Consider the following 17,614-nt stretch of genomic DNA (forward strand, 5'->3'; position numbering starts at 1 on the left):
AATGATTCACTTTATTTAACTCTGGATTAAAAAGTAGGCTGTTAGCTGTCTAGACAAAAAAGCTTCCCTTTAAGTAAGGCACCAAAAACAATAAAATGATACAATGAAATTAAAAAAAAAAAAAAAACCTTCTTAAACAATGAAACAAACCCTGTATTTTTTGTATTTTTCTGTTCTTTTTGAATCCTGTCTATATTCACCCAGTTTTTCATAACGAAACCATAAATATAATATTACATACCATTTAATTTTCTCACATGGACTTTACAACTCGAAGTACTTTCTAAAGATATTAAACCATTTAGGACTAAACAGTATTACACAAGATGACTATAACAAAGCTTACCAGACTGTTCCCCTAATGACAATTCTGTATTTTCACTGAATGAACAATTATAGAAAGCACATGTTCATACTGAACTGAGACCTAAATTAGATAAACTGAGTATGAGTTCAGCACTCTTTAATAGAGCCTGGTACATATCTCTTCTATGAAGGAAAACAGGCTGTACACTAGCTATCTTACTAACAACTCCAAAGCCAAACTTAGGTTTCTGGCTATTTGAGCTTTCTGAAATCTGCCATCTCTATGTAATACAGTTTTATATTTATGAATATACACATATTCACCTAAAAGAGGAGGAAAGCATTAGTCATGAGTCACTCCTAGATATAACCAAGAGGGGGCATTTGTGACAAAGATAACATAGTAGACAATCATGCTTGTACATAAATACAACAGTAGTCATTATGTGGCTTACAAACTATCCTGTATTGAGTTAAATGATGCTATCTTTCCAAATATTCCAATTTTTTGTGTCTTGTTTATGTTCAAATTACCTATACCTAGTGTTTTCCAATATATACATTCAATTAAAAGAAAAATCATAATTGACAAAGTGTGATATTTTCCTAGCACTCTTCTTTAATCAAGTAGTAAGTCTATATTTTTGAAAGAAAAACTACATGGAAAATTATTTACCTAAGCATTGTGAAGTACACAGCTATAGAAGTAGCAAACATTAAGTATAACAGACAATATGAAATTTTCAGAATATAATTCCAAACTCCATTTGAAAACACAAAATGACAAATATATGTTCATAAGAGCAATATACAACTAAATATATAAGAAATAAATTGAGAGAGTACCTGAAGTGAAATACAACACTAGTCAGTAAACATTAGTAAGACTCATTATGACAAATTGATTAGGACACGCTTACCTTTCTACACATTGTAAAAAGTATTTCTAAATGCTTTGGATTTAACAGTAAAGTATTTGTATCTATTGTCACATAATTATGCAGAAGAGGCATCATGTCTGGAAAAAAATTCAAACGCTCAATGAGATTTGAGCAACAGAAGCAGAAACCAATTATTACCACTGAAAGCACATTTCTATAGCACACACACATTACTATCTTCCCTTGCAACCACAAAATGCAAGAAACTAAAATGGTACACCTGCCCTATTTATTGATGAGGGAAATGTGGATCAGAAAGATTAAAATTCTCATCATTTACTGTAGTGATTGTTATGAATTTTCTTCTTTTTCCCCATACCACTCATTACCATCTGACACACTCTATTTGCTTATTTGTCTGTGTGTTTCCTAGCTTCTCCCACCCCATACTAGAATGGAGGTGTCAAAAGGGCAAGGGCTGTCTATTTTGTTCTCTGATGTACTGCTGAGCTTAGAACATTGCTTGGAATATAGCTGACATTCAGAAAATATTAATTAATATATGGATATATACTCTGACTGCAAAGTAATTTAAGTAAGATTCAGTAGGAAATATAGCCTTCCTACCATGACCTCTATTCCTAGGGCTAAAAAATAGTCCTACAATAGCACCACTCAACAGGAAAGGAAGAACAATTATTTTCTGATTAGTACTGGAATCATATGTCTTTATGTTAAGTGTCAGAGGAAATAATACCTATCTAGACACAGAACAGCAAAAATGTTACATGGTCAAAGTCATACCTGTAAAATATTCAAAACAATCCTGCTGAAAAACCTCATATAATATACCTAGAAGCTGCCACATTTGAGGAGAAATACCATGGCAAGTTAAACTGTAAGCCAGTGAAAGAATTTCTTCATAGAATTCTAGAAAGAAGAGAATCTCCAGTTAGAATCCTAGGAAATAGCAAAAATTAAACACAAAGACCACACAGAAGAGGATTTAGGCTATATACTCACACATATCTTATATCTAACATACTTTTGAACATCTGTTTCTCAGCTCCTATCTCTTGCTATCTCTATTAATATTTGCCATCTTCCATTTCTCACGAAGATCTGCCCCCTACTTAATAAGATATGGCAAAGATTTGCTTTTACTAAACTTACTTGTAATACTGAAAAGTTATATTTTTTGTGTTTTGTAATATAGAAAATAAAGTTTATATATAAAGCTATATTAGAAATGGATACAAGAAGGAACAATTATTGTATGTGTCTCATGCACAGGATTTTAAATTTACAAACAATTAATGTTCTTCAGAGAACTTAATTCATCTAGGTGAAAATATCGGTCTGCTGCATGTATTTTTTACAAACTATATACAGAATATATTTTGCCAATTTACAAAGCTTGTAAAATTAGTACAATATTTTTCAACTTACTTCAAGATAATTATACTTACTATTAAAAAAGTCCAAAGGGAATATTCTTGCATTTGTACATATACTTATTATTCTTACCCTCATTCAGAAGGAAATTATATCTAAACATACAATCAGAAAACACAAACCTCAACACAAAAATTTCAAAAATTTCCTACCATGTCACTGAAAAAAAAACTAACTTCAAAGTTTTGGGGTTTGTTTTTTTTTTCTTCTTCTTATTTAAGGGAACCAATATTTACCCTGGAAGCTTGAATAAAATTTTTTTCTGTAACATTATTCAAATTTTAATATATTTAAAAGCTAGCAATACAGATATTTGCCTTACCAAAAGCAAAATAAGATGGAAATTATAGATATTGGGAAATAATTTAGGAAAGACAATCACTTGAAATACAACCAATGGCCTGAATTAAAAATTTCTGAAAGTTCTGTTCAGGAAAGCAAATGCCTCTTCCTAACATGAAGCCTAAAAGAAAGAAAAGAGGCCCAGTATTTCCTTTCATGCTCTTGATGGCTACAGCCTGTGTACTTTACCAGGCCACTCGAGATGCTCAAGATGAGGACTATGAATCTGAGGGAGAAACTAAAAGGCACAAAGCTGTTCCAGTTTTTTTTGTGGAGGGTGGGAAGAATAAGGAGGATCACGGTCTGTGTTGGGAGTCTGGACTATGGTGGGCAGCAGTGTAGGACCCAGTGTTGAGCAAGGCAGCACAGGCCTTCTAAGCAGACCATTTTTATGGCAGAATCCTGGCTGACTCTGGCCAACTCCAGCCTTCCCACTGCTTTGGTGAGCTACCAATATCCTTCCATCAATTCCATTTATGTTTAAATTAACCAGAAGCTTTTTCATTTAGTCTCAGCCAAGACAACGGATTATTAGGGTAGGATGGTTGTACTAACTTTGACTTACTACATAAGATAGAGGAGTTAAATCAGTAATGGCTAAGCCTAGCTTTTAATAACACATGAAGTTCAAGAGTAAATTAGCAATAAAAACAGGCAAAAGAAGGAGGCAGAAGTGGAACAGTGGAAAAAGACTGGACCATGGACATAAACATGGTCAGACTGCTATGTAATGCACAGCACAGGGGATATAGTCAGTATTTTATAACTTTGTATATAGAATATTCTATAAAAATATCCAATTACTATGTTGTAAACCTGTAACTAATACAATATTATAAGTCAATACAATATCCACATGTTTGAAGTCCTTAAAAGAAATTTTTTAATGGAGAATTTTCAGTTGCATCTCTTCACAAAAAGGACATAAGTGAATACATTCTTTCTGATGTATCAGAATCTCTGAAGTTATGGCCCAGGAAGCCTCATTTTAACTAGATCCTCAGTGATTCTTATCCACATCAAAGTTAGAGAACTACTGCTTTATAGTGATGATTTCAAAAGTAAGGACTACTTCAGCAAAGTAGAGGATAATGCTCTAAAATGGGAGAAGAATGTATTAGAACACTTAGTAGAGATAAATATATTCATTTATATTTAATTTCACATTTTACATTTCTCTTTATGTATGTAAATGTATCACAGTAACATGTATATTGCATATAAATATATATTCAAGTATTATTCACATACATTAGAAGTACATGCTCAATATTTTACTAATGGTGTGAATGATAAAAGTTTGGAGATGGCTGCTCTAATGTGATAACCTGCTTTTGTTCCATCTTTCTATCTCTTACACTATACAGGCTACATTTCTCTCCTACCCACAAGACTTGCGGCTGGTATCTTCAAAATGCTTGGATACTATGAAAAGTTGCCTCTTCTACAAATCCCAACCAATCTATAACATCCAGTATTAACTACTGACTCTACTCAGAATTCAGGTACCATAACATAAACAGAATAACAATTAATGCACACTTCTGATAGAATATATGCCTATCATCTCACATTTTTCAATCCTAAAGTAACCTCACCTGAACCTCATCTTAGTTCTTTCTTTCTAAAAAAAATTTAAAATCTCTGTTCTTTAAAAACTCCCAACAACAAAAATTCTTAATTGGGTATGTTAAGCTTACCTCTAAATGAAAATCTAGAAATCTAATATTAGAAAGTATATCTAAAAATTGAACAGAAGACAAGCTTCTCTTTCTCAAAACTGTCCATCTTGTTGAATTTGAAGGGCTAAAATGCATTTTTCATCAAATTTTAAAATAGTCTCAATTTACCTTTTTATTCTATCTTTGAACTTACCAATTACATGTTTCTGTAAAACAAGATCAATGATCCGTAGACAGATATTCTCTAACTGCTGAGTAACCTAAAGACAAATTTTAAACATTTAGTTTAAAATTTATCATAACCCTTAATTTAATCTATAAATTTAATATTATCCCAATAAAAATACCAATAGGATTTTTTTTTCCAATAGTAGCTTTTTGAGAAGAGAAATTAAGAAGTTAATTCTAAACTCCATGTGAAAAATTAAACATCAAAGAATAACCAGGAAATTCTGAAAAGTTGGCTAATGATGGACATGTGAGTTAAAATCATAATAAAATTACAAGTTAAATTAATTCCTTATCTCATATTTTATACCAATATTTTAATTCCTAATATATCTAGGGCTTCAATGTGAAGACTTAAGCCATAAAAATACTAGCCATCTTTTTCCGATTTCTAATTTTACTCTTCATACATTAAGTATTTATACACATGTAAATACTTCTTTTAAGGAAATCTTACTTTCAAAGCTTGCTTTTAGTAAGTCAAAGTTCAAAATCATCAGAGGACCAAGATTCCAGTCCTTGTTTTACCTCTAGTTACCTATGACCTTGGCAAAGCCATCTAGCTAAAGGCTTTAAGATTTTTCATCTATAGGTTAGGGAAGCTAGATTTGATTAGTGTATCTCAACTTAAACCCATTCCTCCTTTGATAATCACAATAAGGTCACATGCTCCTTTAACTTTATTTGAAATTCAAAATAAAAGTAATATCAAGAATTAAAAAATTAAAACAGAAAGATAAAATGGTGGTTTTTTGTTTGTTTTTTTTTTTTCCAAACTAATCCTGATGTTTATCCTACTACTGCCCATCCTCCAGACAAACATATTTGGGAAAACTTGACAAGACGATTTCTAAGTTCTCTTCAAATTTAAAATACAAGTTCTACATATATGGGGAAAGAATAATCCTTAAGTATATATGCAATTTAACTTGAAAATCTCACCATTACAGAGAGGCCCATATACTTTCAACAATACAATAATGAATATAAAAACAAAAATTCACATTAAGTCTTTTAGGCAAAGAAAGGCCTGCCCAGGAGAAGAAAATTGAACCATTTTTAAGAACCTGGTAAGCATCCATTAGTATGCGATAAACACAGGATAAGTCAATAGCCACAGGGTTTAACAATGCTATTTAAAGAACCAGCACCTGCTTCCTAAGTCCCACTGTATAAAACGAGAGCTGCCAACATTGCCAAACAAGTCAACTGTGCTGGCAGAAGTAATGAACACAAATCTAATTTAAGTAAAGGCTATATAATATATAATACTTGGGGAGGAGAGCAGCAGGTTTTAGGTAGGCAATAATTGATATATTATCAGGATATATCAATTGACTGCAACTCTAAATCTACAAATTCCCAACTCCGTGAACATGAGATACTACCTGAACCTTGTGCTATACTTTCGCAAAAGGGCACTACCATTACCCGTGCTGGCAGGGGACATGGTGACATTCTGTCAGCTAATGGATAAGGGGATGACAGAGGATGAGATGGCTGATGGCATCACCAACTTGATGGACATGAGTTTGAGCAAGCTCCGGGAGTTGGTGATGGACAGGGAAGCCTGGCATGCCACAGTCCATGGGGTCGCAAAGAGTTGGACATGAATGAGCAACTGAACTGAACTGAACTGAACGGATATGAGAGTGCTTGACAAACATCTGCGCAAATTCTTAATCCAGTATTGTTCTGGAATTCAGCCTAGGGAAGATGATGTTTTAAGCTCTTCTTCCCTTCCATTCTCAGGTATTTGTTACATCAGTATTTTGTTCTATTATTTAAAATTTGCCTCTGTAACTGAATGGCAGTCTCTCTCTACCAGGAAGACCAGACTGTGGATTCCAAACAGTGGGGCTTATGTCCTATTAAATTTGGTTTTCCCCCAAGCCTACCCTGGCACATAGCAGATGTGATGAACTAAGTTTAGCAAAAGAGATATACTATATACTTTAAAATCACATGCAACATTTCCCTTCAATCATTTTAATACTTTTCTTTAAGATTTGAGGGTAATTTTTAAAATCCAGCAACATAAACAGCAATTTAAAGGTCAAGACTTTAAAATTCATGACCAATAATATAAATTTCAGTTACTATAATGACATCATAAAACACAAGGAAATCCTACCTCTTTGTGATCTTCTACAACTGTCAAGATAGTATCAATGGTATGTAAAATTCCCATAGCCATTACAGTCTTGTCTTCAACTTCTTCATATTCATCACTTTGAAGAACTTTGCCAAATATCTCAGCCTACAAAAATAGCAAACACATTCAACAATTAGTACTGCTACATTCACACTTCTCTATGAGAAGTGAGCAAAAGGACAGTGTCACATCTCCAAATGCCACCACTGCTCAAACTTTAAGATATGCAGTTTGCCAAGTGAATATTGATGATAGAAACTGTCATGTTTTAAATATAGCCACTTTGCCTTTATCTAGTCACTAAAGTGGAATACATATTAGCTATTATAATCAAACAGCAAATAATTAACTTCTGGTTGCCATTAAATAAATAAATCCAAAATCTAGGAAAACTGAAAACTATACATTGAAATTATTAACTGTCAGAATTATTAGAGCAAATATTTTTACATTAGTATTTCAGTTATATACAAACTAAACTTCAAATTTTGGAGTTTAATTTACTTAGATTATTCAAAGCCTTTATACCAAACTAACATAAAACTGTGCCCAGTCTTACCAAATGCTGAGTCATATCCACAGCAATTGAGGCTACCTCTTGGCTGTATTCACATATCATCTTCTGGATAACATTAGTAACATCATCATTTTCTGTCTCTCTAACAATGTGCAACAGCTCCTGCATAATAGGCCTTACATGTGGCTTCATATATTCCTTGGCTAATGCAATAAAAAACAAACTCAGTAAAAAATATTAGCGATTCACAAGTGAAAGTTACTTGGTCACAAGGTAAATAACACAGAGTAATAGGTTCCAGATACATATTTGCCTGATGGTAAGTAAGTTATAAAGTTGTACCAAAATAATGTTCCCCAATGTATCCATTTTCCCACGAGCAACATATGGACAATCAGTCCTGCACAGTAAAGAACTCTCCTGCCCCAAATGCCAATAGCTCCCTTGAGAAATGTGAATCACATGTGTCCTCTGTCATCAGCATGACTTATCAAACATGAATATGCCAGCATGATACAAGTGTAAAAACCATTTACATAAAGACTATGCCCAACATTGATGATGCTCATTCACTCTTTCACCCCATCTCCAACCACCCTTCTCCCCACATGTGTTTATCTAATATTGCCTTCCATTGGAACAGTGTTGTGTAGGGATAAAGGCTAAGGTTCTTCATAATGCAGAATTTACTTTTAAAGGTTTATTTGAATTTTGAACAGAGCATTCTTCTAAACAAAGGAGATATGTGTTATCACTCACTAGAAATGCAACTTGCTACTTTCAGAACTGTGAGAATCACAGAATCCTAGACCTGAAAGGAATCTTGAAGCCATCTAGTCCAATCCCCCTAAATTTAAATATATGGCAATCTAAGCCTTGACAGATCACATATCTTGCCCAGGTCTAGACGGCAAGGAAGAAGCTCACTCAAAACTAGACTCCTGGGTCTCTTGATTCCCCATCTACCCTAATGTTTAACAATCAACTTGTTTCCTAATCTCAAATTTTTCTGGAAACCACGGTTAACAGACATTTCTAAAAGTGGCAAGAATAAACTCTTATAAAATTCTGAGGGGGCAGAAGCTCAAAAACCCAAACTCTGAACTTTAAGACAAGGAAGTAAACAAAACTATTTGAGAAGACCACATCAAAATAATTATTTAATTAAAAATATCCTCTAAAAAATGTATTTTTATTTTAAATTTTGTTAATTTAATAATAATTTTGGCTTTACCTTGTGTCTGGTTAGAAATTAATGACTGAAGAGCAAGGGCAGCTTCAACCTTGACGGGCATCTCCTTATCCTCAATCAGGCTCTTCTTTGCTAGATCAACTGCATTTCTTAGGTTGAGCTCATTATGAAATTTCAAAGAACTGAATGCATGAAGTACCCAACAGGACTATGTTATAAGGAAAAAGTTAGTAGGAAGCTATTAGGATTATGGTTTTATGTAATAATGAATATAAAAACTTCTAAGTAAAACATCATTAATCCTACCATGTACTATTTATTTATTTGTTTTTTGGAGGGAAACATATTAGTCTCAGTTGCTAACTTCACGATTCCATACGTCTTATAAGAAAGGCAATTTTATTACTTCTAAATTACCTTTATGCAATATCATTATTTATAAGATTAAACAGAGCCCAACTTAAGTGTCTCTAAAAAAAAATCCTGTCAATGCTTTAATAAATATTATGACTCACAACTTATTATTTATATGCAAAAGCACTACAAGCCAGTGTTGACATTCATTTACTGGTCTTCAAAGCAAATGAATAAATCACTTACACTAATCAGCTTAAGAAACTTGACTTTTTCAGTCACAGAAGATAAAAAAAAATTTAACCTTGTATAAATTATCAAACCTTAAACTATTAGACCACTAAATCATAGTATTTTTTTTAATCTCTATTGCATAAAATACAATTGACAGTAATTAATTTGAATGACTAACAACTTGTAAGAGACATACAATTAATAGTCTGTAAAAATAGTAGCCTACTTATAAAAATACTTGTGTACCCTCTATATTTCTAACCTACATTCACACAAATATTCTCTAGTGACTATTATTTCTTTTTAAATATTTTTATTTATTTATTTATTTGATTGCTCCAGGTCTCAGTTCCCTGATCAGGGATTGAACCCAGGCCCCCTGCACTGGGAGCACAGTCTTAACCACTGGACCACCAGGGAAGTCCCTGTCTTTTATTTATAAAATGCTTTGGTGTGTACAAGGCATTATTAACATATATTGGTTTTAGCAAGATATTTTGTTGTGTTGATATAGTTACAAAAATAAGAACTAGGCTGTTAAAAGTTCTATTTTTATTTCTCCATAAAATATATTGCTTCTATAAATAATATATACTTAGAATACAAATAAATTTACATGGATTATTATGTTCTCCATGTTATTAAAGTGTATCTAACTATTATACTGGAAATCATAATCAAGAGTTTAGCCAAAATATAACTTTCATGCTGTTTTGGACACTAAAAATTAATCAGCCTATGAATTTACATGGTACCACTGCTGCAGCATCAGCCCTCTCACAGTACGTTCTGCATATGCAGCAAGTGAGGCAAGGGGGGGCAGCTGGAGTTAAAATCTATACATCCCTTTATTTACTAATTTGCTCTTTATTCAGCTTTTATGACTATAAAAGACATTCTCACTGACTTCATTTTGTCCCAGTGTGGTAAAAGATAAATTTGTCCAAAAGTATTTAGTTCAATAATTAACTTACAAATGAAGATTTCGAGACACTATAATGAAATATGGAAAAACCTACTCTGGCTCGAAGGTATCCCAGGTTAGACAATAGTAATGGAAATACGTGATTCTGCAACAATAACTCCATTTGGTCCTTGAATAAACTCTTCTGTTAGGAAATAGAAATTGAGTTTAACTTATTAATGTCTTTTTCATATGTAAAAATCACTTCCTAATAAAGCATGTTTCTTATGATTTACACTTAATATACTTTTATTTAAATTTTGTAAAATTATTGACCTACATAATGCATGTTTTAAAATAAGAGAGAAATACTCTTTAGATAGAAACCTGATATTAACTGATCTTTCTAGAAACAACACTAAAGTTATTTTGTATCATCTTTTTTACATAGCAACAGTTTCATACTGAAAAAGTGAATAAAAAGTCATTTTAAATTAAAAAAATTAAAATGACAGAAAGAAAAATATTTACAGTCAACTCAATTATGCAGAGTCAGAAGTTTTAAATTATCCATAATTCTCATATTATCTCATTTGCCTATGCTTCACAGTGTTATTAAGTAAATTAAATTTGAGTAGCTTAACCTTCAGTAAAATATCAGCTAGGGAACCAATCACATGCAGGGCTCCATCTTTCTTCCTAGGATCAAAGTTCGGGTCTGTTAGGATTTGATAACAGAATGCCATCATTTTTGGCAACACCTAAAGAAATAGAAGAATCCACTTTAGTCTACATGAGCTTTCACTGCTTTACTATCATATTAAAAATGATGTACAAATTTTCAAAAATAAAGACATTTTATTGTGTTCTATCAAGCAATTACAATTAAGAAAAAATATTCCTTTTCCCTTATGAGGACACAAAAATTTTTTTAAGTTACAGATTATAACTACTAACATAATTTTTCAATTACAAGGGCATTCATTAGAATGTCAAATCAACACAGGTCACTTTTCAGTTTTGTATTTAAAAAGAATAACTACATACCTCTTTTCTTTTCTTTGCAGCAGTATATAAGAGAGTCTGGGCTGCTGTGGTAGGAGATGCATAATCTTCGAAAATATCTAAGATTTTAGATTTTAAAAGTTTAAACCATGTTAGCAAAAATACAACTACTTATTATAGTTTAAACCTGACTGACCACTATTCCAAAACCAAGAAATAAAACAGTCCATATATAACACTGGTTATAAGCTAAGAACATATCATGACTGCTCTCATACACAACAATATTTATCAAACTCTATAGGCTGTCCTTTTAAATAATCATATTAAAACAAACAATACAGTTCCACTGAGGATAGGACAAATGCTTTACCTCTATCAGAAAACAATAAAAATTTATTTACTGCTTACTGTGTGCCAGGCTCTGTTCTAAGCTCTGGGAATACAAATATCAAAAAAAGGTTCCCATGTTGCTTACACAGTAAGAGAAGAAACAAACTGATTACATACAAACGCACACAAGACAGTACAGCTGAAAGCACCGCATCTCAGAGAGGTTAAGTAATTTGTCCACAATTACACAGTAAGCGACTAGGCCAGTATTTACAGCCAGACTGTCTTAACATCAAGGCCTGAGCTCTTCAGTCTGTTTTTTTAAAAATATTTATTTATTTCTCTGGCTGTGCTGGGTCTCAGTTGTGGCATGTGGGATTATTGATCTTTGTTGGGGCATGTGGGATCTTCTAATTATGGCATGTAGGATCCAGTTTTCTGACCAGGGATCAAAACCAGGCACCCTGCATTAGGAGCATGGAGTCTTAGCCACTGGACTGGCAGATAAGTCCCTCTCCTTCAGTTTTTACCAAATCTAAAAACACCATTATTAATATCAGTCAATATACTTAGAAGTATTTTGTTCATATAAATAACTGTACATGACAAAAATATAAAAAGGAAACTAGTAATTGTTTTCCCCAATAGCTTTCTAAAAGTAAAATACACACACTAGCCACTGCGTTCTAGTCCACAGAAGCAAACTATTAAGGAAAAAAAGACACTGAACCTAGTCTTGAGTTATCCATATTCTCCTTTAATCAATAAAATGTAACACACAGAACTCTTAACTATTATATTTTCCAAAACCTGAGGTACTTTCTTATTTAATATGAAGAGTAAGTAAAATAACAGTAGTTTTCTGAAAGCTAAACAAATACACTGCACTTATAAAAGTTCACAGGTATAGAAAAGCCAAACACTAAAAAGAATGCCTTAAATAAGACAGAAGAAAGATTGGCAAATAATTCTGTGCTATTTAAAGCACTGTGCATGTGCCGAGTCACTTCAGTCGTGTCCGACTGTGCAGTGCTATGGACTGAAGCCCACCAGGCTCCTCTGTCCAAGGGATTCACCAGGCAAGAATACTGGAGTGGGCTGCCATGCCCTCCTTCAGAGGATCAACTGGCACAGGGATCGAAGCAACATCTCTTAAGTCTCCTGCATTAGCAAGTAGGTTCTTTACCACTAGTGCCACCCGGGAAGCCCATTAAAGCATTAGGAAGGGGAATTAATAAATCTTGCATTATGTATCATGATTTGAAAAGGAAATGATAGAATGGAAGGATAAACCAGTGGTAAATACTTTTCTCATACTTTTGCTTTTCCTGTACTTTGTCTCCAAGGGAAAGAGGCACTTCCTCACTTACCAAATCAAATAATACTAAACATAAAGCATTGTGAAAACAACATGGACCAATAATCTGGCATCTATTCTAGTAGGTTTAATTCAGGTAACCAGAAACACATGTCCCAAGAAGAGGAAAGCACTGTGGTCACAGCCCCTTCAGCATGCCTTAGGTAATGCTAGTTTTAACATTATTTATTTGAACATTTCACTGAATGCAGACTAGTGCCAAGAACTTGCAAAGTAGTGTAGAGCTCTAGAACAGATGGAGAATGCAAAATAAAGCAAGATAGACCACCAGATGGTCAATACTGAAATCACACTGGCTGATTCTTTGCAACCAAAGATGGAGAAGCTCTATACAGTCAGCAGAAACAAGACTGGGAGCTGTCTGTGGCTCAGATCATGAACTCCTTATTGCCAAATTCAGATTTAAATTGAAGAAAATAGATAAAACTACTAGACCATTCAGGTATGACCTAAATCAAATCCTTACAATTATACAGTGGAACTGACAAATAGATTCAAGGGATTAGATCTGATAGACAGAGTGCCTGAAGAATTACGGACAGAGGTTTGTGACATTTTACAGGAGGCAGTGATCAAGAACATCCTCAAGAAAAAGAAATGCAAAAGACAAAATAGTTGTCTGAGGAGGCCTTACAAATAGCTGTGAAAAGAAGAAAGCTAAAGGCAAAGGAGAAAAGGAAAGATACATCCATTTGAATGCAGAGTTTCAAAGAACAGCAAGGAGAGATAAGAAAGCCCTCCTCAGTAATCAATGCAAAGAAATGGAGGAAAACAATAGAATGGGAAAGACTAGAGATCTCTTTAAGAAAAACAGAGATACCAGGGGAACATTTCATGCCAAGACAGGCACAATCAAGGACAGAAATGGTAAGGACCTAACAGAAGCAGAAGGTATTAAGAAGAGGTGGCAAGAAACACAGAAAAACTATACAAAAAAGATCTTTATGACCCAGATCATTATGATGGTGTGATCACTCACCTAGAGCCAGACATCCTGGAATATGAAATCAAATGGGCCTTAGGAAGCATCACTACAAAGCGAGTGGAGGTAATGGAATTCCAGTTGAGCTATTTCAAATACTAAAAGATGATGCTAAGAAAGTGCTGCACTCAATATGTCAGCAAATCTGGAAAGCTCAACAGTGACCACAGGACTGGAAAAGGTCAATTTTCATTTCAATCCCAAAGAAAGGCAATGTCAAAGAATGTTCAAACTACTGCACAATTGCACTCATTCACATGCTAGCAAACTAATGCTCAAAATTCTCCAAGTGAGGCTTCAGCAAGCAGTACGTGAACCAAGAACTTCCAGATGTTCAAGCTGGTTTTAGAAAAGGCAGAGGAACCAGAGATCAAATTGCCAACATCCATTGGATCATCTTAAAAGCAAGAGAGTTCCAGAAAAACATCTACTTCTGCTTTATTGATTATACCAAAACCTTTGCCTGTGTAGATCACAACAAACTGGAAAATTCTTCAAGAGATGGGAATACCAGACCACCTTACCTGCCTCCTGAGAAATATGTATGCAGGTAGAAGCAACAGTTAGAACCAGACATGGAGCAACAGACTGGTTCCAAATTGGGAAGGGAGTACATCAAGACTATATATTGTCAGCCTGGTTATTTAACTTATATTCAGAGTACATCATGCAAAATGCCAGGCTGGATGAAGCACAAGCTGGAATCAAGACTGCCAGGAGAAATATCAATAACCTCCAATACACAGATGACACCACCCTTATGGCAGAAAGGGAAGAAAAACTAGAGCCTCTTGATGAAAGTGAAGGAAAAGAGTGAAAAAGCTGGCTTAAAACTCAGCATTCAGAAAATAAGATCATGGCATCCAGCCCCATCACTTCATGGCAAATAGAGTGGGGAAACAACGGAAACAGCACCAAACTTTATTTTCTTGGGCTCCAAGATCACTGCAGATAGTGACTGCAGCCATGAAATTAAAAGGCGCTTGCTCCTTGGAAGAAATGTTATGACGAACCTAGACAGCATATCAAAAAGCAGAGACATTACTTTGCCAACAAAGGTCTGTCTAGTCAAAGCCATGGTTTTTCCAGTAGTCATGTAAGGATGTGAGAGTTGGACCATAAGAAAGCTGGGCACTGAAGAATTGATGCTTTTGAACTGTGGTGTTGGAGAAGACTCTTGAGAGTCCCTTGGACTGCAAGGAGATCAAACCAGTCAATCCTAGAGGAAGTCAGTCCTGAGTATTCATTGGAAGGAGTGATGCTGAAGCTGAAATTGCAATATTTTGGCCACCTGATGCAAAGAACTAACTCTGGAAAAGACCCTGATTCTAAGAAAGATTGAACGCAGGATGAGAAGGGGATGACAGAGGATGAGATGGTTGGATGGCATCACCAACTCGATGGACATGAGTTTGGGTAAACTCTGGGAGTCGGTGATGGACAGGGAGGCCTGGTGTGCTGCAATTCATGGGGTCACAAAGAGTCGGACATGACTGAGCAGCTGAACTGGACTGAACTGAAGACAGTCCCTGCCCCCAGATAGCTTCTTCACTGTGGGAGAAAGAGCGGTACACAAGTAACACCTTCCTATACTAACTGTCTGAGTATGCATGAAGTGATTAATTCATACTGGGAATAAAGGGGAATGAATTTGGGCAACCTACAGAGTTCAGCAGCTTCCAGGAAGATGCAAGGCTAAAAGAATCCACAGAGAACAGGGCCACACACTGGTGTCAACATAAGTATTTCATTCCCCTGAGGAATATTCAGTCCCTAGGATAAGGACACAAACTATATTGGAGCATTCCTAAAATATGCAGAAACGCAAGTGATCTCCCAGACCAAGAACAAACCCAAATGTGTAGCCCAAAAGGCATAGAAAGGAATGGACTCTGCAGATCAGCATCAGAATAGAAAGAGTTGTATAGAGATGATACTGCTTCAGCATCCTTGAGAGGGTTAGATAAATAAAGTAGCTTCTCATCTCAAGACCACTGGCTCAGCAGAACATCAAACTTTCATGAGTTTTGGAGTTTATCATGCAAAGCAGAACTCTGGGAATTTCACAAAGTAATAAATCTACTTAAAAGTATAAATTTAGTTATATTACTTCATATAACCAGGAACTGATGAAGAATAAAATCATCTCAATTACCGAATTTCATCCTTATATACTCATATGGATCTTCCTGCCACAGTTCTTCATCCTCATCTTTATAGCACATAACAGAAAAAATCACATCTTCAGAGATATTCTAAGAGAAAAAAACAAACCAATAAATGGATATAGAGTATTCATATTTGGGGAATATCAATAATGAAAGGCTTTAGGAAGTCAGTTTTCCAAACTGTCATATTAATGTTTCTAACAGATCTTTAAGATCTATAATAAGATAACACTAAACAAAAGCTATCCTAGACTCCAAAGATAAAAGAATTTGCTTTACTTTTCAGCTACCGTCTTAGAGATTACAGAATTAAAGAATGCATACTTTGAGAAGAAAAAATTTAGTTCCTAAATTCTTCAAATTATCCAGTTATCTGTATGTAAATATTACTTTATCAGTGGTCTATAACTTTTCATTGATTTGTTCCTTATCAATGCTGAATTAATCAATGCTTAACAATGCTGAATTCTACCTTTAAGTAAAATTGATACAAACGGAAAACTTTAGCTTTTGCTGTAGAATTTAACAACCTAAAAAAAGAAATAAAAACCTACAAAAGAAAATGGTCATGTATCAGGCTGCATTTCCTACAAAAGAACACTACCTTAACTACAGCCCTGGTGACTGTTTTCAAAACGCTATTATACAAAATACCTCATTTGATCCTAGCAACTTGCAGGTAAGGAGGGTAGAAAAATACTATCTGACGTATCAGAGGAAAAACAGAGGCTAAATGAGATTCCAACCAAGATCAACTCATTTAACTTGAAGGCCTCATTCTTCTCAAATATTTAAACTTCTAAACTCTTTATATGAAACATAAGATACTCTTCTGAAATTATTAATGAAAACAAAAATATGTTAAATATAAAATATTGGATTAGTTAACACTGACCTTGTCTAGAAAATTTTTAACCAGAGGATAATTGCGGAGAGCTGCTCACTGCCACTAACCTGTATGTGCGGCTTCATCTGCTTCCAGGTCACAGAATGAACAATTCCTTGGTTGAGATAGTTGAAAGCCTGCTGAAGAACACGGGGAGCTACATACTCTTTCTGCCTATACTGGTCTAAAATTTTTAGTAGTACCTACAGGAAAATAGGAAGAGAAAACATAGGAAAACAAACAATTTTAAAGTTAACAGGAGGGGCATTTTAGGCATGACATAAAATCAAGTCAGAGGTTACAGAGATTAAAAAAAAATAACAGATTTTTAGAGAAATAAATATTTTGTGAGAAAGCACATGAGCTTAGATAGGTCCTTGTTATACTGAACTGAAAGGTATCTCACTGTGATTTTCTGCCATTTACCCTACTTCTAACCTGTGGAAGTATTCAAAATAAGTCTATATTCTATTCCACATACTAGCTCTTCAAATAAATTAAAACTACTGTAAAATAATAGACTTGACTAAATGAACACTGAAAACACTATATCCATATAGTGAGGGACACCATAAACAGATTTTTAATATTTGATAAAGGTGCATTTCAACT

General features: G+C 34.2%; 1 protein-coding gene across 3 annotated transcripts in view; it reads right to left on the reverse strand.

Moving 5' to 3' along the window:
* IPO8 (importin 8) overlaps positions 1-17,614 on the reverse strand; it is a 66,509-nt gene that overhangs the window by 23,636 nt on the left and 25,259 nt on the right. For all 3 annotated transcript variants that reach the window (XM_006069107.4, XM_006069106.4, XM_006069105.4), the window contains 11 exons: positions 17,071-17,205; positions 16,104-16,203; positions 11,298-11,374; positions 10,895-11,011; positions 10,366-10,455; positions 8,801-8,966; positions 7,609-7,769; positions 7,029-7,154; positions 4,860-4,926; positions 1,992-2,117; positions 1,227-1,324 (listed from right to left, as the gene is read on the reverse strand). In XM_006069107.4, the coding sequence (XP_006069169.2) occupies positions 1,227-1,324; positions 1,992-2,117; positions 4,860-4,926; positions 7,029-7,154; positions 7,609-7,769; positions 8,801-8,966; positions 10,366-10,455; positions 10,895-11,011; positions 11,298-11,374; positions 16,104-16,203; positions 17,071-17,205 (1,263 nt within the window). The remainder of the gene's footprint in view (positions 1-1,226; positions 1,325-1,991; positions 2,118-4,859; positions 4,927-7,028; positions 7,155-7,608; positions 7,770-8,800; positions 8,967-10,365; positions 10,456-10,894; positions 11,012-11,297; positions 11,375-16,103; positions 16,204-17,070; positions 17,206-17,614) is intronic.

Source organism: Bubalus bubalis, chromosome 4, assembly GCF_019923935.1.
Source record: "Bubalus bubalis isolate 160015118507 breed Murrah chromosome 4, NDDB_SH_1, whole genome shotgun sequence".
Classification (NCBI taxonomy): domain Eukaryota; kingdom Metazoa; phylum Chordata; class Mammalia; order Artiodactyla; family Bovidae; genus Bubalus; species Bubalus bubalis.